The 27,439-nt window shown below is 53.3% G+C and overlaps 1 protein-coding gene across 50 annotated transcripts; it reads left to right on the top strand.

The window, feature by feature from the left end:
- Nucleotides 1-883: 883 nt before the first annotated feature.
- On the top strand, nucleotides 884-25,875 carry KASH5 (KASH domain containing 5). Of its 50 annotated transcripts, none has more exons than XR_014060794.1 (22): nucleotides 1,853-2,031; nucleotides 3,307-3,444; nucleotides 6,698-6,802; nucleotides 7,224-7,410; nucleotides 7,895-7,959; nucleotides 9,145-9,211; nucleotides 9,464-9,625; nucleotides 9,888-10,005; nucleotides 10,328-10,378; nucleotides 16,424-16,501; nucleotides 16,770-16,826; nucleotides 17,298-17,357; nucleotides 18,171-18,235; nucleotides 18,403-18,490; nucleotides 18,769-18,891; nucleotides 21,217-21,275; nucleotides 23,042-23,087; nucleotides 23,881-23,978; nucleotides 24,559-24,617; nucleotides 24,701-24,814; nucleotides 24,915-25,052; nucleotides 25,712-25,875. XR_014060794.1 is itself a non-coding variant. In XM_081515130.1 (21 exons), exons 2-21 carry the CDS (start codon nucleotides 1,470-1,472, stop codon nucleotides 25,054-25,056), a joined length of 1,761 nt encoding a protein of 586 aa, XP_081371256.1. In that variant the 5' UTR covers nucleotides 884-1,171; nucleotides 1,398-1,469; the 3' UTR covers nucleotides 25,057-25,199. The 50 variants fall into 50 exon arrangements, 35 of the variants coding, with proteins under 35 accessions (XP_081371256.1, XP_081371241.1, XP_081371266.1 ...); XR_014060792.1 differs by having other exon boundaries at nucleotides 18,355-18,490; XR_014060790.1 differs by having other exon boundaries at nucleotides 9,145-9,289.
- Nucleotides 25,876-27,439: the final 1,564 nt, after the last annotated feature.

Here is a 27,439-nt window from a genome sequence, read left to right as displayed (position 1 = left end):
CCACAACTTGTCAGCCAATGCTAAGAAAACACTAGGCAAACATTCTTATTGAACTCTTATAAGACTCCATGAGGTGGATATTGTTTGTTCCCATTTTAGGGAAGAAGGGGAAGCTCAGAGAGATGGAATCACTTGCCAAAGTCACACAGCAATGGCACTAGGTTTTCTGATTTAAAATCTCACACTTTTAACCAGTCACCACATCACTTGTTAAACAGGTTCTTTCCCAGGTGTTATAACAAGCCACCACCTAATAGCCAAAATAATAACTATCAGCCAATAAGGATTACTACTTTAAGCCCTCAAAATAACCTAAAAAGCAATTATCTCCATTTCTAGGTGAGAAACCTGAGGCTCAGAGAGACGGTAAGCTTTTGTGCCAAGGTTGCAGGTAGGAAGTGATGGAGTCAAAATTCAAAGTCAAGAATGTCTGACTCCAGCCTTATCGTCATCCTGCACAGTGCAACAGTTTTGAGGCGTAGATTCTGTCCCTTCATTCATTGAACAAAAAATGTTTGAGAACCCACCCTGGGCCAAGGATATTCTAGTTCCCAACAGCCTTCTGCCGCTACGAGCTCACATTCCAGTAGGGGGTGACAAAGACAGTGCACAAATACAGACTATTTCACGGTGGAGAGACGAGCCTCGAGGACGAATAAAAAACTAGAGAGATGAGCCTGAATTATAGACTGTGTGTCAGAGGAAGGACTCTCTGAGGAAGTAACAGCTGGATGAACAATGATGGGATGAATGGGAGAATGTAAAATGATTTCTGTGTCTGAGCTAGCAAAGAGGCCGAGTGAGTGGAACACACGTGCGTGCTAAGTCGCTTTAGTCGTGTCCAACTCTTTGTGACCCTTTGGACTGTAGTCCACCAGGCTCCTCTGTCCATGGGATTCTCCAGGCAAGAATACTGAAATGGGTTGCCACGCCCTCCTCCCAGGGATCTTCCTGACCCAGGGATCGAACCCGCATCTCTTAAGTCTCTTGCATTAGCAGATGGGTTCTTTACCTCTAGCGCCACCTGGGAAGCCCGGGTGGGACATCATTTATCCTAAATGCCCTTCGTTAGGAGTCTGACGGGCTACAATCCTTAGGATCTCAAAGAGTCGGACACGACTGAAGCGACTGAGCACGATCAGAAGTCAATTTGGGATGTAATTCTCGAGACGTAAGAGACGCGGGTTTGATCCCTGGGTCGGGACGATCCCCTGGAGGAGGGCATAGCAACCCCCTCCGGTATTCTTGCCTGGAGAATCCCATAGACAAGGGAGCCTGGTAGGCAACAATCCATAGGGTTGCAAAGAGTCAAGAGACGATTGAAGTGGCTTAGCATTCACCTCTCTCTACCTCGAAAAGCTGAGGTTATCTTTCCTCTACTCTCTCCTAAAAGGAAGGAATGAAACCGTTTGGGAAAGAATCCTTCGGGGACCTATTAATACATTGTGACTGGAGCCGCAAAAAAAGGCATGGGAGTAGTGAGGTAGGACAGACAGGACATCATTGTGACGGTGATTGGCAGCCTGCCATGGAACAGAGGGCAAAAAAGACACGGCTTGGTGGCTGATAAGAAGTGGGGGGATGGACAAAGGGTTCCTCAGGCCAAGTTTCCCTTGCTTGGGCCCATTTCACCCAAGCTTGAGGCCGCAGAGAAGACCCCAACCTTGAGCACTTGGTCGACTCCAGTCTCCCCCAGCAGCCTTAATCCCTTCCGCCTTTATCGACTCAGCTAGTACGCATGCGCCCGCTCCACCAGGCTGGGGGGCGCGCCCGGGCAGTCCTACGCATGCGCGGCCTCATAGGTAACCGTAGCGACAGGAGCGATCCGTCCCGGTGTGCGCCTGCGTCCCGGGGAGCAGCCCGAGAGGGGCGTGGCTTAGGCCCCTCGCGGGGTCCCGGTCCCGCCCTGGCACCTTTCTTTTTCCGGTGGGAACAGCGCACGCGCGTCTCCTGAGGGCCCAACTGTCGTTTGTTCGTCGTTCGTGGCCCTCAGTTGTGTCCCGAGACTGGAACACTGCGACGTGGCTCCAGGTGCGCCCAGGCCGTGGCCGTGTCAGAGCCCCTCCCGAAATCCTGGCAAGCCCCCAAATCCTAGAGGAGAGTCCCCAATATCAGGGCCTTCCATGTCTTGTTAAAAGTCTTAAAATCCTGACCAAACTTCCTCAGAAATACTGGAAGGAACCCTCCAGGAAATCTCGTAGATGACCCCTGAAATCCTGTCAGAATCTTCTAGAAATTCTGTCAAACTTCTCCCTCAGAGTCTGTCAGAGCCTCTAACTGCTCCCAAGACTCAGGGGAGGCTCCCCAGAGGAGCTGGGAGCCCGGGCCTAGGAGAACCAGGAAAGATGCTGAGTCCCCCTGGGCTGTGAGGGACCTGGAGTTTGGCCAGGGGAGAGAAAAATGACAAGAAGCCAGGAGTTGCAGGAACCACTCTGTGCCACACCAGCCCAAGAGGCTGGGAACAGTCCTGAGGTTAGTAGGGAACCATGGGAGAGCTGGAAACAGGAGAAAGATGGGGTTCAAACTCAAGCAGGAGGCCAACAGTTCCAAATCCAGGCTGATGGGTGAGAATGTAAGTAGCCCAGGGTGATGTGGGAGCCCAGGGAATCCCCTAGCCCAGAAACGGTTTGGGGGGGGACGTGGGAGCCGAGACAGGAAGGGCAGGTGAGAAGGATGTCCCAGGCAGAGACCTAGAGGTGGGAAGAGCCGGCCCAGTTTGGTCAACAGTACAGGGTTCAGGGTTGCCAGTGGGTTGAGGGTAGGCGAGGCAGGTGCGATCAGGCCAGGCTGGGCCTTCAATATCAAGTCCAAGGTCTAGACTCTGTCCCTGGGGTGCTTGGGAGCCGTGAAACAACACTGTGCAGGGGAGAGGCAGGTCAGCTCTTGTGAGGATGGAGACTGGAGGCAGGAGGCTGAGGAAGAGGCTGAGTCAAGGACCCACGAGGGGAGGTTGAGGCCTGACCCAGAGCTGTAGGGAAGGAGAGAAGGGGACAAGGGAGAATCATAGGGCAGGAGGGACAGGGCTGGGGAACTTGACAAACTGTGGGGAGGAGGGGTGGCAGGAGGGAATGACCCCCACCCACCAGCCCCCCTTTAATCTCTGCCACCCACTCCTTAGGCCCCCATTTTCCCAGCCCACACCTCCAATCCATAAAACAGGTCTGAGCAAAAGCTGCTCTGGTCGAGGCAGGGGTGGGCAAACAGGTTCTGAGAACCCAGAACGGCCTGGGGGCACAGGAGGTGCAGGGCGGGTCCCCACCCTCGGGTGGCTGGTTGAGGAGGCCATTCCCCTGTTTGTCCTTCTAGGAGCTTGTGGAGCAGCCAGTCCCTTTTTGGTCCCTTCCAGTGACGAAAGGGCGCTGTTAGCTTCCCCAGCAGCTGCAGAGCATCCAGGGTGGCCCATGGACATGCCAGAGGGCCAGGCAAGTGGCCCCACTGCAAAAAGTAAGTGACTGGGCTCCTGTTTGTCCCAAGGGAGGGTGGGAAGGGAGCAGTGGGTGAACAGGGCACCAGGTGTGACTCAGGGACTTGGAAGAGCTGGCTTGGGGTGGCTGAGCCTCCACTTTGAGACAGACTGGGATGCAGAGAACGATCCTTGATGAAGTGCCTGCTGTGTGCCCACCTGTCTGGACAGCTTATTTGTTCTGGGGAGGCCAAGCTGCAGGAGTAGAAGCCTCTGTATGCGCATGCCCCCTGCCTGGAGCACCCTTCCAGTGACCCATAGACTCACCCTCACTTCTTTCAGATCTCTGCTTTCTGTAAAGCAGCTGCCCTGTTACTCTCTCTCTGCTTTCCTTCTTTACTTCTCTTCACAGCACTGATGTCTCTTTGTCTTGTCTGTTTAGACTCTGTCTCCCCGACTAGAATGTGAGCTCCACAGGGCAGGCTTGGTTTTATTCACTCTGGTATACCTGGTCCCTGGAGCAACATTGGCCAACATGCAAGCCATATATATATACATAATTTTAAATTGTTAGTAGCCACATTGAATTAAAAAGAAAAAAGAAACAGACAAAGCAGATGGCAATCATAGATATTATTTAACCTAATATATCTAAAACAGTGTCCTTTCAGCATACAATCATTATAAAAATGTACTGAAGTTATTCTCTCTTTTTATACTAAGTCTTCAAAATCTGGCGTGTACTTTACACTAACATGAATGTGTGCATGCTCAGTCACTTCAGTCGTGTCTGACTCTGCGATCCTATGGACTGCAGCCTGCCAGGCTCCTCTGTCCATGGGATTCTCCAGGCAAGAATACTAGAGTGGGTTGCCATGCCCTCCTCCTCCAGGGGATCTTCCTGACCCAGGAATTGAACCCACATCTCCTGTGTCCCCTGCATTGCAGGCGATTTCTTTACACTGAGCCACCTGGGAAGCCACTTTACACCAATAAAGCATCTCACACTCAACCACAGTTCAGGTCTCAAGAATCACTGTGGCCGTTGGCTGTCCTGCTGGTCATGCTGCCCAGGGGCAATGCCTGACGTATAATAGGAACCCAGTTACTACGTATTTGAATGATGAGATGGACACAGACCAAATGGGTGTGAAAGTGGCTTCAGGAAGAAGATGTTGGGTTGTCCATTCTGAAACTCATCTACTAAACTGAGAGAGCCTAAGGGAGACTCCCACCCTAGAGGAGAGACAGGGCCCCTTTCTTAGAGGGTCCTAGCATCCAGCCTCAAAGCCTATGTTTTTTTCTCTCTGGCCTTGGGAGGCTTTCCAGGTAGGAAGGCAGGAGGCAGACACCTGGACAAGCTGACCAAGTGACCAGCATCTGAACGTGTAAACTTCATCTGCACCAGTAGAGGGCGTGCAGCCACCGAGGAACCTGTGGCCACGGGCTGAGTCAGCTTTGAGAGACTCCCAGAGGAAAGGGAGGGACACACCCAGGAGAGATGGAGACTGAGGAAAGCAGGGGGTGAAAAGAGAGAGAGTGACAGCGGAGGAAGGAGAGAGAAGCCTTGGAGAGTGGAGAGTCGCTGAGTTACGGGAGAAGAAGATGGGAGTGGAGGACATGGAGACAGGCGGGTGGGACTTGAGGGCCAAAGAGACGGGGAGGAGGATGGAAAGAGTCGGAGACAAAACTAGAGAAAGGACAGGACAGAGGCAGAGAGGTAGAGACGCTGAGGAAGGAAAGAGAACAGGAGAGAAGAAGAGCCACATCTTCCTGAGGGGCCCCGGGAGGCTGCGGGTCGCATCTGCTCTATAGATCCATGCAGCTCCTCAGTTCCCACGACATCTGGAGCCAGGCAGTCCTGGGTGACCTCGCTAGGCCGCAGGGTCCTCCTGCATCATGTAGGGGGGCACCACGTCTCCCCTAACTGTAGGTCCTGCTCCCTTTCCCTAGAAGCTGAAGTTCAAACCTGAGGGGGCTGAATTTTTAGCTCAGTACAGAGAACGCTTGAAGAGTTAGTGGGATGAGAAATGGCAATCAGATGTTGAACATGTGACCTTGGGCAAGTTTCCCACTTGTCTGTGCCTAAGTATCCTCATTTGTAAACTGGGGCTAATCATAGCAGCTACTGTGGTTCGTGTCAAATGCTCAGAAGAGGTTTGGCTCCTAGTAAATGCTGAATAAATATTCAGTTTTATTATCGAACTTGCAGATTTTATTAATATCTTATCTCCTCTCTAGGAGGAAAGTAACCCCCACCCACCCACCCACCCATTTTCCAGAGGAAGAAACTGAGGCTCAGAGAGACTGAGTCCCTTGCCCAGGTTGTGCTTGAGTCTGCCAGACCTTGCAGCCTGAACTCGGCCCTCTGCTATACCCAGCTGTTCAGGGACAGGGCAGGGAGCTTCAACAGTCACTTCCAGCCCTGGGAAAGATCCAGTGGGTCCAAGGGGGGAGAATATATAGGCTCCTTCTATATCTTGGAGCATTTTTTGAGTACCTCTTATGTGTGGGCACAGTGGATACAGCAGCTTACAGACCCCAGAACGATCACATTGTGCGGAGGTGGGAAGCAGGAGGTGCTCTTCACTTACACAGACCTCACCCTCCCAGCCCCAGGGAGAGGGAGGATCACTCTATCCACCCATTTTACCTATGGGAAAACTGAGGCTCCAAAAGGAAAAGAGACTTGCCCACAGTCCTGCAGCTGGAACTCTGAGGTCCGAACCGCTCCCCCACCACTCACCATGCCTGGATTGCCCCATCCCCCTTTGTTTCAGGCCCCAGGCCGTGGGCGCTGATGACGCCAGCCTCGGGGATGTGGGGAGGAGAGACCCAGCCCTGAGCCGGGCTGGGAGACCGGAGATGCTGCGGGCAGGCGAGATCGATCCAGGCTGCCCGCGCGTTATCGGATTGTTCCTGGCTCCTGGGCCCCCTTCACCCTCCGCTTCTCCCAGAATCCTCTCTTTTTCACCCTCCTCTGCCCCTCGCCCCCTCTAAGCCCGGGAAGAGAGGAAAAAAGGCTATACGAGAATTTGTTCAGTATTGTGGGATCCTGAGCCAATTGGACACAAAGGATTAGACAGCAGGGGGCACTTCCTGGCCTGAAAGATGGGGGGGCCCACATTCCCAAATCGAGGGATGAGGAAGGTGACTCAGAGACCCTCACCTTGTGGCCCCCACCAACCCAAACCCCAGGCACCTTTGAATGAATTCCTTCCCCACTGCAGGAGCCCCTCTTTGTCCTTCATTGTCCCCCTCCCCACAGATGGGCTGGCCCTCTTGTCTCCTCAGTGTACCTCTGGGACCAAGCAGAGGACAGGAGCCTGGGGACACCACTCAGCTTAGAAGAGCAAATACTCAACTCCACGTTCGAAGCTTGTGACCCCCAGAGAACAGGTCAGAGAGTCAAGGAATAATAAGGAATGGAGATGGGGGGCTGGGAACTGGGGAGCCACAGAGAGAGAGATGGGCTGGGGTGATGTGGGCGACTGTGGGAAGCTTCAGGAGGGAAACAGATAGGGGACAGTAAAGGGAGGAAACTTGGGGGAGGAGGGTTAGCAGAGGAAGGCGGGGCTTTAGAGCCTGGGAGAGGGGGGAAGGGCAGCCACTGTGGGCCTGGTGGGGCACAGCTGGTCCTCTTTGGTCCAGCTCTGAGGTGCAGATGACTGGGCCCCATTTCCAGGTGAAAACGTTGACTCAGGGAAGAGAAAGGAGCTGCCCAAAGGCCACAGTGCAGGGGTGCCACCAGCCCAGCCAGTGGTCCCCACCCCTTACCCCTCTCCTGCCCCAGCCTCCCTCACAGCCTCTCTGTCCCCAGGCACTGTGTCTGTGACCCATCTACTAGCCTACCTGGAGGCTGTGACTGGACGGGGTCCCCAGGATGCTCGCCTCCAAACACTGGCCTGCAGCCTGGACCCCAGTGGAGAGGGCCCTCAGGCCACCGTGGACTTGGACACCTTCCTGGTGGTCATGCGGGACTGGATCACTGCCTGTCAGCTGGATGGGTGGGTTCCTGTACCTCCATCCCCCACCCCACCCCCCCTCAGAAAACCTTTCCTAAGATCTAACCTCATACCTGCTTACTGCAGCCAGCACCCTTTGGGCACAGGGACCTGCTGTGGTTGGAAGGAGGCTGAGAGAGAAAAGTAGAGATGAGGTTGGGGTGGGGGGAGGGTCTGAGGACAGAGTGCCTGGGATGGGGAGGCAGAGGGAATCTGAGGGCAGAAATAAAGGGGCTGGAGAGAGGAGAAGGGGGATGTTCAGGGGCTGACAGAGGCCCCTCCCCATCCCTCCTCCAAGCTCAGTCTTTGCCCCTCCTGCTTTTCCATCTGGCCCCGGGCACTTGCCATCTGGCCTCACCTTCCTCCCCACAGTGCTTGCTCTCACCTGACCTGGCCCCTCCTCCCATCACCCGCAACCCCCTGTCGGTGGCTGGTCAGGATTGGGGGGGTGGCTGCAGGGGCTCTAAGCTTCATCCCTTTAATACAGGGGATTAGAGCTGGAAGAGGAGACGGCCTTCAAGGGAGCCCTGACCTCCCAGCAACTGCCATCTGGTGAGATCGCTATATATAGAATGAAGCAGGCAGGCCCAGGGTCAGACAGTGGGGGGGACTTCCCATGGGGGCAGAGCAGGGGATAGGGCCGGACCCCAGAGACATTTGTTCTAACCTGGCTTTCTAGGCACCTCCATGACTGCATCCCCACCTGCCCTGAGCTTTGGGGTTTGCTCTTTTTTTTGCTCACTGGTTGTTCTCAACTCCTCCTCCAGACACCAGCCCTGTCACGGAGGGCCCTCCCACCTCTTACCATCATCACCCCTCCCTGCACTCTAGTTCCTGCATCCTCTGTTCCTCTGGTCTTGTCCCCACCTCCCGCCTGGCCTGGGCTCAGGCTGTTTTCTCAGCCTAAACTTTCCATGTCTTCCGTCATCCTTCACTCGGGGTAGGGAAGCCCTAGTGGGGAAGGCCTGGGATGCTGCAAGTGAAGGTCCCTTTCTCTCCAGCATCCTCAGCACAGACCTGCATCCCTTCCCTGTAGAAATCTGATTATGACTCATTACCTGCCTTGTTGTTTTGTCAGTTGATTTGCTCACCATTCTACACAAAAGCCTTCAACATAGGAGGTGCTCCATAAAAAAGTGCTGGTGTTACTGGTGTTATATTTCTCGAGCCTTATAAAAACAAAAACCAAAAAATAAAACTTTCTTGACATTCTCTTGATTCCTCCAACCTGGCTTGGAGGCAGGCAGTCAGGGGACAGTTGTGAGAAGGGGAGGAGATGTTAGCTCTAGGGGAGGAAAGACCCCTTTGGGGCCGAATGGGGAAAGGGGGGGGGGGACAGGAGGGAGAGGCTGGAGGCCAGGGCGGGAGCTGCGGTGAGGGTCCAGGGGGAAAAGGCATGAGGCCCAGGGCAGGAGTGAGGGAGCCAGGACGGCCCAGGGGCTGGGTGAGTGAGTGGGGGAACTGAGGGGAGAGACAAGGTTCAGGGCAGCTGAGCTGCTGCCCAGGGTCGGGTGTGATGAATGTGGGGTGGTTGGGCCCTACGGGGAAATCTAGACTGAGCTCAAGGTGCCATGAACAGGAAGCTTTCTGGATGGTGGTATAAGTCAGCCCCGGGAACAGATGGGATCACCCAGAAAGAACATGAGGGTGGGATCCAAAGGAGGACCAAGGCCAGAGTCCGGGGCTCGCTAATATCTCGGGTCACCTGGGAGCTCACCACCCTCTGTCTCCCTCCAGGATGCCCAGAAGTTGAGGATCCAGCCAATCTGGAGAGCTTTGGAGGCGAAGACCCCAGACCTGAGCTGTACCTATCCTCATCCCCCCCCGCCGCCCTCCCCCGCCCATGCCCTCCAGCGGCCTCGGGCCCAGGGCCTGGCCTAGGGTTAGGGTCCTCCGGGGAGTGGGTGAGGGAAGCAGGCTGGGCTAATATTGCAGGGAGAACAGGGCTCTCTCCTGTTTGTCTGGAAGAGCCACATCTCCCCGCCACCAGCACCTACCCAACCTGGGGAAGGAGGCCAGGGCTGCGGAGAATGACCCTGCCCCTTCCCTGCCCCAGGCCTGCCACGGCCGACCTGCTGAGCAGCTTGGAGGACTTGGAGCTCAGCAACCGCCGGCTGGCTGGGGAGAATGCCAAACTGCAGCGCAGCGTGGAGACAGCCGAGGAGGGGTCCGCACGCCTCGGGGAGGAGATTTCAGCCCTGCGTAAGCAACTCCGCAGGTAGGCTGGGCCCCACATCCACCCTCCTGCACCCTCCATGTCCCATCTGCCCACAGGCCCAGGTTCCCTCCCACTTTCTTGGTATTTGAGGTAGAAACTGGGTCTCTGTCGCCCACACTGTCTCTTTCCTTCCTTTTCTCTCCGGGTCTCTGTCCCCCTCTCCCCGGGTCTCTGAGATTTCTCTGTTGCTCTGAGGAGGATCTACCTCTGTGACCTCTGTCTTCCTCTCTCTCATGTGGCCCACCTCCCTGCCCCCACTCAGTACCCAGCAGGCTCTGCAGTTTGCCAGGGGTGTGGATGAGGAGCTAGAGGACCTGAAGACCTTGGCCAAGAGCCTGGAGGAACAGAATCGCAGCCTTCTGGCCCAGGCCCGGCACACGGTGGGTTTCGGGCAGGGGGTACAAAGTTGTTCTCTTCTTCCCACTTTCTTGGAGTCTGAGCAGCAGAGCCTGACTACAGAATGGGAAAGGGCGAGGGTTCCTCAGTCCACTTCCTGCTCACCCCAGATTTTGAGTCAAATGCTTGCCATCCCTCTCATGACGAAAGGGGACAGCAGGAGCCAGCACGGCTCCTCAGACCCGATCCCCCAGCCCTGCTCCTCCATGACCCAACCTGAGTCATGTTCCCAGGGGTGGGAGAAGGGCAGCGTTGGGGCAGAGGGGCCCAAAAAGAATCCTTTGTTCTCTCTCTGGGCTCGGTCAGGAAAAGGAGCAGCAGCGTCTGGTGGCCGAGATGGAGACTCTGCAAGAAGAGGTGAGCTGAGGCCTAGCACCCCCTCCCACCCCTTCCCCAGTCCTCAGGATCTTCCTACCCACTGACACCCCAACCAAACACCCTTCAGTCTGGTGAGGGAGACCTCAGAATCACAGTAACGTGTGAATGTCCCTGAAGGTCACGTGCTACACGTGAGGACTACTACAGTCGATAAGAGTGTGGGGCATGGGGCTGACTCCTGGTTTTGGTGAGGCTGCCGACATAAGCCTGGGCCGGTCCGCCTCTCTGTCTGCCTCAGTGTCCCCATCTGTGATAAAGGGCAAAATAACGGAATCTCCCTGGTTGGATTGTGTGAAATTTAAACAAGGGGATTCTTGTAAAGCCCTAGGCACAAGGCAGGACACATGGGAAGAGCCCACTGGAAGTTAGCTGTTATTGTTCATGTATTAGTATTTTTCTATCATGGGAAGAAAACAGGCCTTACAGTCAGCCCTGATTCAAATTCCATCCCTGCCACTTGCATAACAGACAGCCTGTAGGCCGGTGACCTCCCCTCCCCAAGCCATAGGTTTATTCTGTAAGAACAGCGGAGAAGGGTATCTGTTCATTAAGATTGTTGTGGGAATTAAATGGCCACTCTTATCCCAGAGCCTAGCACATAACATGAACAGGCCCAGTCCAGCCTCAGATCTGATTCAAGCCTCATTCTATCCAAGACAGAAAACATTATCTTAGTTAATTCTGGGTCCACTTAGTCCTTTTAGGGGGAAATAAACCCCCCACACAAGGTGCCATCTGAGCTGCTGGAAACCCACGCAGCATCTCAGTGCTCCTCACTCAATGTCTGTTCTCTCTGCTGGTCACAAGACTGATGCTCTTTGTCCCATCTGGTCCGCAGCCTTAGTCACCACTGCGCGCTGGCATCCACTGGGAGGCTGACATTGTCTTCTGGTCTCTGGGTGTACCGTCCACTGCGTGTGATAGTGGTGGCCCTCGTTTGGATCCCACAACCCATGAATACCTCTGGGGGTTCTCCACACCCTTGTAGGGGCACAGAGGAGGTTTAATTGCTTTCCTGTGACTTTGTGGCTTCAGGGGCCTCACTGGGCCTTCTAGGCTTTAACTCCTCACACCACCACCTCTATTTTGTTACTCACATACGTTGCTGGTTCACAGACTGAGCTAGGAAACACCTCTCTCAGATTCTTAGATGTCCCAGAGGTTCTGTGGTTCAACTATATCCATCCTCCTCTCCAGCCCTCTAACCCATTGTTTGGGGCTGGCCTCTGTTTTTCTCTTCTTTGACTCTCCTGAACTCCTCCTCAAGCCCTAAGAATCTGCCCAGTCCAAGCAGTAATACTCATTCTGTCTGGTTCCCTAAAATCTCTTTGTCCTATGTCTGTAGTATGGCTATTACATTCAAACCAAAAAATATTCCACTATTCCCTGGCTCTTTCATGTAAATTCTGTTAGGGCAGTGAGAATCTTGCTGCAGGACGACTGCCATGGTGTGAAGCATGGGCTGCAGGCAGGATGTGACCGTTCCTTCCAGAATGTTTCTTTTTAAGAATAAGGAGAGGGACTCCCCTGGCAGTCCAGTGGTTAAGACTCTGCACTTCTAATGCAGGGGACACGGTTTCAGTCCCTGGTCAGGAAACTAAAATCCCGCACAAAACTTAAAAATTAAAAAAAAATTAAAGAACAAGGAGAAACTTTCCCTGAAGCCCCATGACGGGACTTCCCTCTTATATCTCACTGGCCAAGAAGACGTTAAATGATTATAGCCAAACCACTCCCTGGCATGGGTAACACAGCCACTGATAGGTCTGGACTACTTTCAGCTCTAGGGGGGAAAATGCCAAAGAAATGGCAGCTTCAATATGAAGAACATTAATTTACAAGAGGTTTTGAAGGTTCTGGGCTAGTCTGGCAGCTTTTTGGCTTGTTTGTCTGCCTGTGGCCTCAGGATCCCAGATGGCTACAACAGCTCCAGACGTCATGTTCTCACTCAAAGCAGGACAAAGAGGGACAAATGCTTCTCTTGTGGCTCTCTCTTTTCATCAGAAGGAAAAGTTTTTCCTGAAGCACCCCCATTCCACCCCTGCAGCAACAAACTTCTCTTACATCTCACTGGATCACATGACAAGAGAGGCTGGGATAATATCTGACCTTCCTCGGCCTCTGCAGTGGGAGGCAAGTGAGTAAGAGGCGGTGAGAATGGCCGCTGGGTTAGCTGACCAGCCGGGTGTCCAGAATCTGCCAAGATTTCCATCTTGATTCACCTCTAAGCCTGGGACTGGGACCCCCTCTCCCCCACCCCCATGGAGAGTGGACCCCCAAGGAAAGCAGGGCAAATGGCAGGCAGCGGTGTGGTCTCTCCTTCCAGCCCAGAAGGCCTGCTGCCAGATCAAGTGCTCTGAGTAGCACCTGGGACATCCTAGGTGCTCGATAAATCAGCTATTCTTGGTTCCCTCCCTCTACCTTTCCCCTCTCAGCAGCTGCCTACAGAGCATCTATAGATCAAGTTCTCAAGTTACAGCAGAATAATGCTGGAGTAAGGGACACTCAGACACTCAGCTTTCCTACAGACCCCACAGAGCGGGCGGGGCTCAGGTTACTGCAGAAGAAGGCCTGAGCGGCTGAGTAACCAGGTTCCCTGCCGAGCAGCCCAGGATCCAGCCTGCAAATCCCAGCCAGATGGACAGATGTTGACACAGCATTCCTGCCCCGTCCTTCCTCCGCCCTTCACCTGGCAGCCCAGGCCCGCTGAGACACAGGGAGGAAGGGCAGCTGATGGAGGACTTGGAGCTGAGCTGGGTTGGAGTGAGGGAGGAGCTGGCCTTGATTTCCCCAGGGGCACCAGGAGGAGGGGTGTGGCCAAGGGAAGCTGAGTGCCTCTGTGCTTTGAAATGCTTTCCCCATATTGAAACTCAGTGCAGGGCTTCCCCCGTGGTCCAGTGCAGGTCCAATGCGAGGGACACTGGTTCGATTCCTGGTCTGGGAAGATTCCACATGTCTCCGGGCAACTAAGCCCCTGCACCACAATGACTGAGCCCACACTCAAGAGCCTGCGAGCCGCAACTACCAAGCCCACGTACTGCAGCCACTGAGACCCGCACACCTGGAGCCTGTGCTCCACAGCAAGAGAAGCCACTGCAGTGAGAGAGCCACACACCGCAACTAGAGAGGAGGTCCTGCTCACGGCAGCTCAACAAAGCTGGCATGCAGCAATGAAGACCCACTACAGCCAAAAAACCAAAAAATATTTTAAAAAAAGGAAAGAAACTCAGTGCAGCTTGCTAGGTTTTTGGTGCCTGGAACCTCTAGGCTAGAACTTGGTCCATTTTATTCTCGGGTCCCATTTTTTGGCTGGCGTGAGCTGCCCTCTCTTGGCCCCCTTGTTTTCCCAGATAACTGTCCTCTCCCTTGGGGACTCAGCCTCAGCACAGCCTCCTTGAAAAGCCCCCAGAGGGTTTTTGCAAGGAGATTGTGGGCCTCCACAAGGTCCAGGCCCTAGCCCTCATCAGAGTCTACCTCAGGCATTATTATCATATGCCTCTGTGTTGGTCTCCACCTCCAATGATGAGCAACTTGAGATGAGGGATGAAGCTGGTTCCCCACTCTCACCCAAGCTCCAGAGGAGAGTGAGAGCTAAAAGTGCAGGATTTGGAATCAGACTTGAGTTTGATCTTACTCTCCATGTGAATTTGGTCAAGTTTCTTAGCTCCTACACTCCTTAATTTCTTCTGTAAAATTGGGGATGATGACAGTGTAAACATGAATAGTTGGGACAGCCAGACTTTACATTCTCCCTGAAAGGCACATACGATACAGATGTGCCATTGTTGGCGTTGGTCCTGTTGTTCCATTGTTGTTCAACGATGTTGAACATCGTTGTTCAATTGCCAAGTTGTGTCTGACTGTGACTCCATTTACTGCATCACTGCAGGCTCCTCTGTCCTCCGATATTTCCCAGACTTTGTTCAGATTCATATGCATTGAGTCGATGATGCTATCTAACCATCTTATCCTCTGCCCCTGCTTCTCATTTTGCCTTCAATCTTTCCAAGCATCAGGGCCTATTCCAGTGAGTGGGCTCTTAGCATCAAATGGCCAAAGTATTGGAGGTTCAGCTTCAGCACCATTCCTTCCAATTAATATTCAGGGTTGATTTCCTTCAGAATTGACTGGTTTGGTCCCCTCGCAGTCCAAGGGATTCTCGAGACGTCTCCAGCACCACAACTCGAAAGCATAGATTCTTCAGCGCTCAGCCTTCTTTATGGTCCAACTCTCACATCCGTACATGACTACTAGAGAAACCATAGCTTTGACTATCACGCAGATAGCAGAGTAGCACCCATGAAATCTTCCTGCCAAAATATTGAACAAAAATCTGGACGAGGCCGTGGATCTAGCCATCAGTTTATAGAAAATAATGACACGGGAGGAACATGGAAAACATCCTGCACAGGAAACAAGAACACAGTAAACCAATTCTAAAGGAAAAATAACCTGGTTTCTTCCACAGATGAAGGGCCTGGAAAAGTGCCCGGATGGGGAAGGTGGGGGAATCACTGCCAGGTGAAATGAGACATTTCAACCAAAAGCCATGGTGAACCTTTGTTTGGATCCTCATTCAAACAAACTAAATGTGAAAAAAACATTTGTGAGACAGCCAAAACCAAAAAGGAGCACTGGGTGTGCGATGATACGAAGGAATTATTACTAACTTTGTTAAGAGTGATTGTTGCATTGTGGTTTTGCTGAAGGAAAACGCTTCAAGGAGCAAAGACAAATGCTGGAGTAGTTACAGGTGAAATAATAAGCCTGGGATTTGCTTTAAAATGATCTGGTTAAAGCAAACTCTTGGTGAATAGAGAAGAAACAAACAGGAAAAATGTATGTAATTACTGAAATTGGGTGACAAATAATGGGGGTTCATAATTTTTTTTTTGGCTGAGTTGAGCGGCTTGTGGGCTCTTAGTTGCCTAACCAGGGATTAAACCCCAGGCCTTTGCAGTGAAAGTGAAGTCTTAACCACTGGACCACTGGGGAGTTTGCAGGTTCATCATACTATTAGCTTTGCTTTTGTATGTTAAAAATTCGTAATACAAAGTTTTAGAAATATCTTTTTAATATAACACCAAATTTTGGTATATGCCAGGTATTGTTCTAAATGTGTTTGTGTTCATTAACATATATTAAACCTGTATTAGCATGAATTCCCACCTATATGACCTGGGCAGAGTTGCTCAGTCTTTTCTGTGAGTCAGTTATTTTTATCTTTATTTTATTTTATCTGTTTTGGCCACACCCCGCAGCTTGCAGGATCTCAGTTCCTGTACCAGGGACTGAACCCAGGCCACCATAGTGAAGGCACTAAATCCTAACCACTAGACCACCAGGGAACTCCCATCTTTATCTTTAAAAGAGGGCACAGAAATAAGTTAACAGTGGCAAGGTGCTCCGTAAATGTTAGCAATAATTATTAGTTCATTTAATCCTCACAGCCACCCCATGCATCCTATCATATCTCCATTTTTGCAGCTGTTTTTATTTTTTCATCTGCAAATCAGAGCTGAGATCCTATAGAATGATTGGAGGGATTAAATGGGCTGAAACATTAGGAAGTGCTGAGCATGGGGGATAGGGGGACAGATAGAGGAAGAGATAGTTAGGGAGTTTGGGATGGACATATACACACTGCTATATTTAAAATGGATAACCAACAAGGATCTACTGTATAGCACATGGGACTCTGCTCAGTGTTATGTGGCAGCCTGGATGGGAGTGGAGTTTGGGAGAGAATGGATACACGAATATGGCTGTTCACCTTCACTGTTCACCTGAAACTGTCCCAACATTGTTAATCGGCTATACTGCAATACAAAATAAAAAGTGAAAAAAAAAAAGTCGTAGAAAGGCTGCCATTGAAGGATGATTAAAGCCTCATCTAAAAGGCTCAGGAAAAAAAAAAGTGCCGAGCATGACACCTGATGCACATCAGGTGCTCAGCACATGTCATCTCTGAATATTAACATGGCCATTTGCTGAAGTGAACGTGACCAGGGTCCCTTCTTCCAGAACGGGAAGCTCCTGGCCGAGCGGGATGGAGTGAAGAGGAGGAGTGAGGAGCTGACCTTGGAGAAGGACATCTTGAAGGTGCCATCCCTCCCTAGTGCCTTGACAGTTTCCTACCTTCCTGAGGCCCGTTTTTACCCTCACCAGTTTCAGCCCCTGTGGTCTAGTGAGATCAGGGTCTTGACTCAAGCCCTCAGGTTCCCAGGGCCAGTGGGCAGCTCACTGAAGTCCCCCTCGGTGTAGCTGACGTCCAGAGACGTGAAGGGAGGTTGAGGAGAGGAGCGCCAGAGAGCGGGATAGGCCAGGGAGGGCAGGCCAGACAGATGGACAGATGCTCCTTCCTCGGCAGCGGCAGCTCTACGAGTGTGAACACCTCATTTGCCAGCGAGACGCCATCCTCTCTGAGGTGAGTGGGCTGGAGGAAAATGTGCCTTCGATGTGTCTCCTGCCCCGAGTCTACAAAGGAAAGTCCTCCTTGGCTCTAGGGCTTCCCAGGTGGCACTAGTGGTAAAGATCCCGCCTGCCAATACAGGAGACATAAGAGATGTGGGTTCAATCCCTGGGTTGGGAAGATCCCGTGGAGGAGAGCATGGCAACCCACTCCAGTATTCCTGCCTGGAGAATCCCATGGACAGAGGAGCCTGGCGGGCTACAGTCCACATGACTGAAGTGACTTAGCCGTGCATGCATACTAGGCTCTAATCCTTGGAGACTCAGCCCAGAGAGGTCAGAGGGTTTCCAGAGAAGCTGATGCTCTCTTCAGGTCTCACTCTTTCCCCCAAGCCTATCCCACCCATCCCGTCCCCCTTCCCCCAAACCTGACCTCAGGGTCTTTGGTGGGTTGAGCGCAGCCTCAGTCAGCTTTGGGCTTTCCCAGCGTACTCGCCACGCAGAGAGCCTGACCAAGACCTTGGAGGAGTACAGAGCCACAACCCAGGTAACCTTCTGGCCCGGCCACACTCTCCCCGCTTCTCTTTTGCCATCTCTGGGATGTCCTGCCTCCTTCTGTGTCTGATGATCTTTTTCCGAATCTCCACCTCTTGTTTGTACCATCACTGCTGTTTGTCTGTGTGTGTCTCTCTCCCTTGCTGTCTCTCTCTGCATTTTCCCTTTTCCTCTGTCCTTCCTCTCTCTCTGTATTTCCACTTCCCATCCACTGTCATTGTCTCTGGGTGATTTCTCGCAGCATCTCCCCTGCTCCTGTTTCTGTATCTCTGCCCAGCTGGGTTCGGTCTCGGCCTCTCTCTGGGTCAGTTCATCTGTCTTCTGGGGTGACTCCTCTCTCTGTGCCTTGTCTTCAGAGTCTCTTGCACCCCATCAGTGTGTGTGTGAATCTGTTTCTGCCTGTGTCGTTTTCCCATTTGTTTCCATGTCTGCCTGCCTTTTCTTAGTTTTCCTGACCAATAGGTTATGTTCCGGAGAAGGCAATGGCACCCCACCCCAGTACTCTTGCCTGGAAAATCCCATGGACGGAGGAGCCTGGTAGGCTACAGTCCATGGGGTCGCTAAGAGTCGGACACAACTGAAGCGACTTAGCAGCAGCAGCAGGTTATGTTCTGGGTTCCTGTTGCTCTTTACCTCTCTTTGGCTTCCTAAGTTTCTGCTTCTGTTTCTTCCCCTTCTCTCTTTGGCAATATGTGTCTGGAGGATCCCAGAGAAGTCAAAGGAGTGGACCTTACCTTGGAAGAGGAGCCCAGACATGGGTCTGGGGAAAGGCAGAGCCAGGGGTCCCTCACACCTTCCTTTGCAGGAACTGAGGCTGGAAATCTCCCATCTGGAGGAGCAGCTGAGTCAGACCCAGGAGGGGCTGGATGAGTGAGTAGAATGAGGAGGGTGGAGGAAGCAGGAGGGGAGCCCAAGGACAGGGAGTCCCCACCGTGGCCTCCAGCCCCAAGGTGGGCAGGGCAGTAGCCTCAGCATAGGCTGACTGACAGGTGGTTGGGGCATGGAGGCAGCCTTCCCCCTCCTGACTGTGTGGCCAGGCTATCCGAAGGGGCCCAGGTGCAGAGAGCGGACTACACCAACCTACTGCCGCCATCGCTGGGTGTGGAGATCCAGGCCATTCAGCAGGTGGGCCTGACACCCCTAGAACACCCTAAGCCACCACCAGCGGCAACTCTGACCCCACCCTGACTCTTACCCCACCCCAGTTCTCCCAAGACCACCTCGTCCTTAACCTCATCCCTACCCTAGTCCTTGGTCTGGGCACCAAACCCTTTCCGGGTGCTGCCCCACTGACCCCCCAGCCCACCTCATATCAGCTCCCTCCTGCCCCCCCATCCTCATGCCTCAGCCCATCTCCATCCACCCCTGACCTTCTGCCTTCACCGGACTCTCCCTGGCCTCAGAAACAAGAGGAGACAGCCGTCGATCTCTCCAGCCCTCTGTGTGGAGTGTGGCCGGGGGAGGAGGTGGTCAGCGAGACGGATGAGGAAGATGAGCTTCCTCCTGAAACCCCAGCTGGGGGGCAGGTGAGCACGGGAGGGCTCTGAGACCGCCGGGTCCAGGGGCTGGGAGAGGGGCCCAGGACGCCTTCACTATTCCGCATCCCATAGGCAGGTGTTGACTGAGGGCCTACTGGGTGCTGGCCTCAGAGCCCCTGGCCAGACAGGACACCACCCCTGCCCTCCAGGGACTGGCCTGCTGATGTGGAAGTGAGCCAAGCAAACATGCAAATTGCACATAGGTGATGGTTGTTTCAAAAATACTGTTGGAATCACCTTATTTAAAATGTTACTACAGTGGGAAGGGAGGAAGTGAATTGTTCTTCCTGAAACCATGTAGGCACTTGAAGCGTTTACCGTTTGAATACAAGTCACCTTTAAGAAAAAACTTAACAAGCCCACTATGTAATCCTGAATCCAACAATAGCCATCATTTTATGACTTCTGTAGTTACCTGAACAATATTTCAAACCTCGTTTGAAACAATGAAGACAACTCATCTTCAATGTTCACAGTTGAAAAGTGAGACTTGTAATCTGTTAGTGCCAAGAGAATTTTTTTTTAAAGAAAATATTGCTAAAAGCTCTGTAAATAATGCTTTATTGTCTTGAAAATTATACTGCTTCCTAGCTGCTCACCATCCTTGAAAGAGAAAGTTTCTCTGTTCACTTTTTCCGAGTTGAGAGAATCTTCTGTTGGATTTCTCGCTGCCCTCTCCCACTGTCTCTGCGGGGTGTAGGCGCCCTCATCCCTCACCCTGTTATTCTTGGGAAACTGAGGCTCAGAGATCACCCAGCTTGTGGAGGGCACAGCTGCATCCTTCAGGGGAAGTATACATTTTAAAAATTATATTTAATTTTGGCTGTGCTGGGCTTCACTGCCGCCAGGGCTTTTCTCTAGTTGAGGCAAGCGGGGGGCTACTCCCTAGTTGCTCTGCACGGGCTTCTCATTGCAGTGGTTTCTCTTGTCATGGAGCATGGGTTCTAGGGCAAGAAGGCTTCAATAGTTGCAGCATTCAGGCTCTGGAGCACAGGCTCAGTAGTTGTGGCACACGGGTTTAGTTGCTCCTCCATATGTGGGATCTTCCCGGATCAGGGATCAAACCCATGTTTCCTGCAATGACAGGCAGAGTCTTTACTGCTGAGCCACCAGGGAAGCTGCCCAAGTGTACATTAGAGCTTCTGCTGAGAGCTCTCAGATGCCTCCTGGAGGGGAAGACTGACCCAGGCCTCTGTGTATTGCCTGCACTGGGTCCTGGGGACCCCTTGGGGCTCCGGATCTGATAGAGAGATCATGAAAATGGGCCATCCCAACGCAGGATGATCTGTGTGCTAGGGAGTTGGGGGGTGGGCCCTGGGGAAGCCCAGAGAAGGGAGTGCCTGTGTGGAGTAGGAGATATCACAGGGAAACTGACACTTGAGTTTATTTTGAAGAAAAAAGAGGGAACTTAAGTGGTGTAAGAAAGGAGAGGTCTTCCAGGCAGTGGGAGCAGTATGTGTTGAGGACATGGGAGCATGAAACCACATAACACGTTTGGCGAGTAGAAGGCAGTTGGGGGTGACTAGCCAGTGAGGTAAGGCTGGATCATGAAAGGAATTCCCTGCCAGTGAGGCTGAGAGGCTGTGCTTTTCTCCACAAGAGGGCTGTGCATGGCGAGGGGCAGGTCACCTCTGGATGTACTGCACAGAAAGATCCCTCTGGGGCCACATGGGAGGCTGGGAGGCCAGGGAGGAGGCTGGGGCAGTGGTCCAGAGTTAGAGGATGAAGCTGGAGCCAGGCCAGGGCCTTGGAATGGAGAAAAAGGGACAGGCAGAGAGAATTAGGCAGGGGAGACAGAGCTGCCAACTCACCAACAGGGGGCTGAGGGCTCTGGGTTCTGGAAAAGGGGGTAGACAGAAAGACGCTGAACTTACCTTGTGACCCCCTAAAGTGAGCACCCTGAGGGATGGGGGCTGCTGCCACGAGGGCATTGGGTGCACAAGGGTGGAGCTCAGTGATGCATTTAGAAAAGTGTTGAGTTGGTGATGGCGGCCACAGGCAAGGCCGGTTGTCTCCAGAGAAAACAGAGGAGGACCTGGGTGCCCATGACTGGGAACCTGGGAGGAGAAGGGGGTTGGAAGGGAAATGTGGAGCCTCTTTGGGGTCCAGACAGCTGTGAGAGGCTTGTGGGAGTGAGAGGTTTAGGGGGACCTGAACTCCTGGTCCCAAAGGAAAAAGGGGGTCCCAAAGGAAAATCTTGGTCCGGTTTCAGGCTTGTGCCCCTGGAGGGATGGTAGAGCCACCTCCGAGGAGGAGCCCAGGAGAAGGGCAGGTTTTAGAAGCCCAGGATATGTAAGCTTTTCTTTCCCACAGAGAAACTTCCAGGGAGAGTCAGCGCACCCTCAGGAAGGAAGGGAGGAGCAATCGATGTGGTAAGATTAGTCCTCCCTGAGCCATCCCTCTGGCCCTGGGGTGACTCTGAGATGGCTGGAGTACAGGCCTGGAAGAGCCTTGAGGGAGGCTTACACAGAGGCGTGACCTCTGGGCCCCTTGCTTGCGCAGAGGCGACCCTGGGCCTGTGGTCCAGAATGAATTAGACCAGCCTTACCCCCAGACCCTGATAGTTCCAGGACATCTAGCCCCTGACCCCGCCTTGGGAGAAGACTTGAAGGAGGCCCTGCTTGGGGTCCTCTGGGAGTGGTATTCGTATAGGAGACCCCTAGGCAAGAAGACAGTTGTCGGGTGGATGGGACAGTTCAGTCAGTCAATGTCACTGAACATACCTCTCCAAGGCCCCCAAGGAGCCCTGGAGCAAATGAGACCCAGATTGTGCCCCAGGAGAGCACTCAGACAGCTGGGAGACCCTGGGGTCTCTGCCATCACACAGCCTGGGTTCAGATCCCAGCTTAGTTACTTTGTGATGGGATGGGGAGAGCCCCTGCCCTGTGATTGTTAATCGACTATTACGAGGCTTATGTGCAGCCTCCAAGGATAGAGAAAGCCCCGGATGTCTGGGCCCACCCTCCTCCACAGGGCCTCTGCCTTCCTGCAGGGCCTCTCTCTCCTCCCTCCCCTCTTTCAGGCTCCTGGCTGTGACAACTAATGAGGCTGCCTGCCACAGCCTCTAATTGGACTTGTCTGGGAAAGCTGAGATTGGGCGGGATGGGCCCCCCCGCCTCCCGCACCCCCCCTCCCGGCGCTGTGACCTCCCCCCGCGTCACCAGGGAATGGAAAGAAGACAGCGCTGAGCAGCAGCGGGGACAAGGGCTGGTGTAGAGTCTGGGCATCCCAGTCTCCCTGGGGCAGGGGAGGCATTATGATCCACAGAGTGGGAAGCTGAGAGTGAGGGAAGTGGTGAGTCCTGTGGCCCAGGGCTTGGATGCTGAGAGGGGCTGGGCCCCCCCCCCCCCAGGTAGAAATCCCAGAGGATCAGACAGCTGGGTATCTGACTGGACCAGAGGCTGGGGGCCTGTGAGCCTGGATGCCTTACTGAATTGGAGTTGAGGAAACAGCTGTATCCTGAGGGTGTTGGGTCTGAAACTGGTGGCTAAGGCTGGATGACTGGAACCCTGGTCCCCAGTGAAGGTGGTGACTAGTGGTGCAGACATCTGGGCCTCCAAGGGACGCTGGGGCTGGGCAGCTTGTGTCCTGAGTCCCCAGAGAGGCGCCTGTTTCAGGGGCTCAGGCAACTGTGACCACGGGGGGCACAGAGGCTGGGGCTTGCACACCTAAGAGAAATAACTTGGGATGGGGGCAAGGTCCACAGAGTTGACTTCTGGAGTCAGGGAAGCCTGAGCTGGAGTCCCAGTTCTCAAAGAAGACCCAGTGAGACCCAGACTCCCTGAGCAAGGCCCAATCCACCAGGCAGGAAGCTGGGGCAGGGGGCAGGGTCAGAGAGATGTCTGAGAACTAGAAGTCTCTGATCACCTGGGGGACCTGCTGGGAAAGGAGCAGCTGAGAAAGCCAATAAGGTGGAGGGGCCCCTGACCCTTTAGGGGTCACACACAGACTCTCTGGAGAATTTGGTGAAAAAATACAGATGCTAACCTACATGCAACAGTTTCCTTGTGGGGCTCCAGGGTACTCTCCAGGTCCATGTACGTGAAGACCCCCTGCTTTAAAGGTTCTGCCACACAGCTGGTGAATGGGAGCCAGGCAGGGGAGACAGATGCTTGCAGTGACTTTCTTGTCGCCCCAGGTTGCCCAGAAGAGAGGAAGAGGATGGAGCGGAGATCCGGGTCGTGGTAGGCAGTCTCCAGCATCATTCACTCTAGGCCCTCAGATGAGGCTGCTGTAGTCACAGCTCCTCCCCAGCCCCTGTCCACAACCCCAAGCAGGCAGAAAAATCGTTTGGCCGAGAGATAACAACGCCCTCGCTGTAGCTAATGAGAGCAGACGGTGCTGTAGAGGGAGACTTCAGGCCAGTGGGCAGCCAGAATGTTCCCAGGGGACTCCCCACACACATTGCACACGGTGCCGCAGCCTCTGCGACACAGACGTGGCTACACCCCCGGATTGCGGAAATGCACACGTACATGTGCCCACACTCCAGAAGAGCCAGACCCTCCCCAGCCAGCCCAGAACTCCTGGGGCACCACAGCTGTCATAGCTGCCCTGCCCGGCACCACACACCAGCTCCTCTGCTCCTCAAAGCAGCAGGTGACAATCCTGGTTCTCAGGCAAAGGAAGGGAGGGAAGGAAACATAGTGAGGTCAGAAGCCCGAAGGTGTGCCAGCCTCCGTTCTGGGCACCTGGGACTCTTCAGGGTCCACACTGACCAACATGCTCTCCCTGGCCCACCTCTTTCCCACCACAGCATACTCCCAGCCGTGGAGACTGGGGCCCACCTCAGCTTCCTCATGGCTAGTGTGACGACGATCTTTACCCAGCTCCCAGGGTGGGGATGGAGGTTAAGGATCGAATCATAAAGTGCCTGGCACAGAGCAGATGCACAGTAGGTGACCGTGGTGAAGACAGTGGCTGAGACCAGGGTGTTGCTGGAGCTCCTCATTTATTATTGTATTGTTATTGCCATAGTCATCGTCCACAAAGGCATGCGTGAGAAAGCCTGAGATCTACAGAGGGGACACTCTTTCAGAAAGACAAGAGGAAAAGAGAAACACATGGGGGATGAGGTAGTAAAGTAAGGAGTATTGGGGGCTTTAATCTTAAAATACCTGCTGGGCCTGGTGCAGGGCAGGAAGATGGACCCAAGGAGTGTCCATGCTGAACTAGGCCCAGCCCAGGGCTGGGTTCCTGGAGGAGATAGAGTCTTTGACCTCAGGGGGCCTGGGTACTTCCAGAATCAGACAGAAAATGGAAATAATAGTATTGAGTAGCTCACATAGTTATTGAGTGCTGTCCACCAGGCACTGTTCTAAGCCCACCTCCTGATAGTTTGGGTTTTGCCAACATTCTCTCATTCATTCTCCACTTCAGCCCTTTGAGGTGGGCGTCGTCATCACCCCTGTTTGGCAGATGGAGAAAGTGGGGCCTGACGAGGTGGGGTGATGTGCAAGCGACACGCAGCAGGAAACTGGCAAATCTAGGAGCCCAACGCAGCAGCATGTGTTGGGGAGGCTCTCACACTGAACCGCTGTGTCCTGCCCCCTTCCATGTGCTCACTTCTGTCCAGTGGGCTGACTCGAGCACCTCTCCCAGTCCAGACAAACCTGAGACCCCGGGGTCTCAGGTTTGTCTCCTTTGTCCTTCCAGGTCCCCATCCATCCAGGAGACTCACACCCTGGAGACATCCTCAGAAACCCTCCTGAGAGGTAGCGGGACCTGGGAGCCCGGGACGGGACTTGGGGGCTGAGAAGAAGACCAACACCATTGCCCTGCTTTCCTTTCTCCTTAGCAACCCCTCAGAGCTGCAGCAAGCCCTGGTGCCCGTGGTGAGGGAGATGGTCCCAGTCAGGCGGCCTGTCCGGGGCCAGCTCTGCCTGTGCCCCCTGCACCCTCGGCGGCTCAGGTGCACCCCACAGCATCTCCAGAAGGAGGGCGGTGGTCAGACATCTGGGACATCACGGACTCCCCTGGGCGCCGCCAAGCACTGTGCTGCCTCCCCGCAGGGTCACCCGGCACCTCGTGATCCCAGCGCCACTCCTGGGCCTGCTGCTGCTGCTGCTGCTGTCCCTCCTGCTGCTGGGCCAGCCCCCGCCCCCCACGTGGCCCCACCTCCAGCTCTGCTTCCTCCAGCCTCCTCCAGTGTGAGCCATGCCCCCCACTCCTGCAGAGCAATGTCTTGTTCAGTGACTCCCTGGGGCTCTTTCTACTGTTACTCCCATGGTCGTGCCACTGTGACTTGGGATTATCCTACTGTCAGGGACCCCAGATACAGTGCTCCAGGATCCACACCCCTGTATTGGGTTTTTATGTGAAGTCTCTTGGTTTTTTAATAATAGCAAAACACTAGGGGTTATAGTTTCCTCACAAACCAAGTCTGTAGAAGGGCAGCTGTCAGCCCACAGCTCAGTCTCCACAGCATTGGGGCAGAGTGCTGTAATTCTCTCTACCTCTCTTGGCCCTTCCCTTGTGCTCAGGAGATGACACTGTAGCTTCATAAGTCATGTCTGCAGGAAGAAGGGGACACATCCCTTCCTTTCGATAAAGAAAAGCAATAGCCTTCCCAGAGCCAGCAGCAAGCAACTCTGCCTTGTTGGCCAGAACTGTTCGGCATGACCACTCCTCGCTGCAAGGGCAGCTGGGAGACTCCTGGCAGAAAGAGGGAGAACAAGGTGTGGGCCAGGCACGCGCGCACACACACACACACACACATACACACACACGTCACCAACAGCTAGCAGGAAAGGATGTGCCATTTGTTCATTCAGCTAATTCTTAGTGATCATCTGTTTGCCATGGCTAGATCTTAGAAGACAGAAAAACAGACCCTCCAATGCCAGGCTGAAGAATGTTGATTTTTCTCCTGAGGATGACAGGGGTTTGGGGATGTTTTGTTACTTGTTTTTGGTTGTTTACTTTGTAATTGAGCTGTAACTGACATACAGTGATAAATGGACAGATCCCAAATATCAGCTGGATAAATTATTGTACATGTAAACACCCATGAAAGCAAAACCCGGGTCAGGACAGAGAGCAGTTTCAGCACTGCGGAGACTTCTTCAGGAGAGCTTGGAGCAAGAGAGGGACCGTGGTAGAGGTGGCTTCAGGCTCTGTGAGAGCTCATAAAAAGCACATAACCCCGCCTGGAAAGTTAGAGATTTCTTTCCAAATATGGGACAGATTTTGCATTTAGTCTTGAAAGATGGATAAGGTTGGTTATAGTGAGCAGAGGTGGTGAAGGGTATCCCAGGCAGAGGGAAAAAATGAATGTGTAACGACCAGGCAGTTGGAAAACTTGTCTGTGTGTAGAAAGCCATAGACAGCACTATATTGCTTGAATTAAAAAAAAAAAAAAACTGAAGCCAGAGATGGATTTGATACTTTAGAGCTGCGAGAAGTAAGGTAAGTAGACAAGAGTCCATTAAGCATTTTGAACACCAGCTTGAGCTCTACTGCCAAGTGTCCGAGAAAGGGCTCTGATCAGAGAAGAGGCAGAATCAACTCTAGGTGGGAAAGAGACCGCCTGAGCCTGTACAGGGGATGGATAATGGAGTGAAGCTGGAGGCCGGAAGCAGGGAAAAGGTAGGAGGGCATGAGGCCTGAGCCGGGGTGGGTGGAAAGAAGTGCAGGGCAGAGACTGGTAGAGCAGGAAGGACAGCGCCAGGCCTGACAGGCTATGAAGGAGGATGAAGGGGGAAAGCAAGGGCTGGCATGTGACCCAGTGACTGGTGGACAGTGGAGCCATTCCCAACTTGGGGACCCCATGAGAAGGAGTGGGTTTCGAGGGACGCTGAGCTCATGTGGGATGGAGTGTTCCAAGAAGGCTGGATCCCTGAACCTTGAGCTCTTAGTCTGGAAATAGAGTCTGGATGTTACTAGCTATGATGGTGATTGCAGTGTGGAGATTGCTGAGATTTCCTGAGGAGAGGGGAGTGGCGGGAGAAGGGAAGGGGTTCCAGGCACCATTCTCTGAAAAGCCTCAAATGCTAGGAAAGAGATCTGGGGAGGAGGAAGTACAGGAAGAGCATAGGCCAAGATCCAACAAGACCCAGTTACCAGGCCCTTCAGCAAACAGAGGATAAGCCTCTTAACATTTTAATTCTATTTCTCCATGAAAGTAGAGGAATGATCAGACTTCTCAAGTTGCACATATTTGGGTTCCAGTTATCCTTCTGTCCTTTCCTAGCGCTGACAACCTGGGGAAATGACCTCAGACTGCCAGAGTCTTGTTTGTAAAATTTGGCCAACTCCTTATTTTTGTGACATGTGCATGCTCAGTCACGTCTGACTCTTTGCGACCCCATCGACTAGCATGCAAGGCTGATCTGTCCATGGAATTTTCCAGGTGAGAATACTGGAGTGGGTTGCCATTTCCTACTCGAGGGGATCTTCCCCACCCAGGGATCGACCCTACGTCTCTCAGGTCTCCGTGTCTCCTGCTTTGGCAGGCGGATTCTTTACCACTGAGCCAGCAGAAATAGTCATTCATTGCTTAGTATTTCTGAGTAACAGGGAAATAGGCCCCACCCCA

Source organism: Giraffa tippelskirchi, chromosome 7 (assembly GCF_054371585.1).
Source record: "Giraffa tippelskirchi isolate mGirTip1 chromosome 7, T2T-mGirTip1v1.2.pri, whole genome shotgun sequence".
In the NCBI taxonomy this organism is placed as follows: domain Eukaryota; kingdom Metazoa; phylum Chordata; class Mammalia; order Artiodactyla; family Giraffidae; genus Giraffa; species Giraffa tippelskirchi.
The sequence above is the reverse complement of the archived record's forward strand: the minus strand, read 5'-3'. Positions and strand labels throughout refer to the sequence as shown.

Coding starts and splice junctions, on each gene's coding strand:
- KASH5 (XM_081515115.1), top strand. Junction 7,960..9,144: donor CTCCCAGCAACTGCCATCTG/GTGAGATCGCTA, acceptor GTCTCCCTCCAG/GATGCCCAGAAGTTGAGGAT. Junction 16,827..17,297: donor GAGACGCCATCCTCTCTGAG/GTGAGTGGGCTG, acceptor GGGCTTTCCCAG/CGTACTCGCCACGCAGAGAG.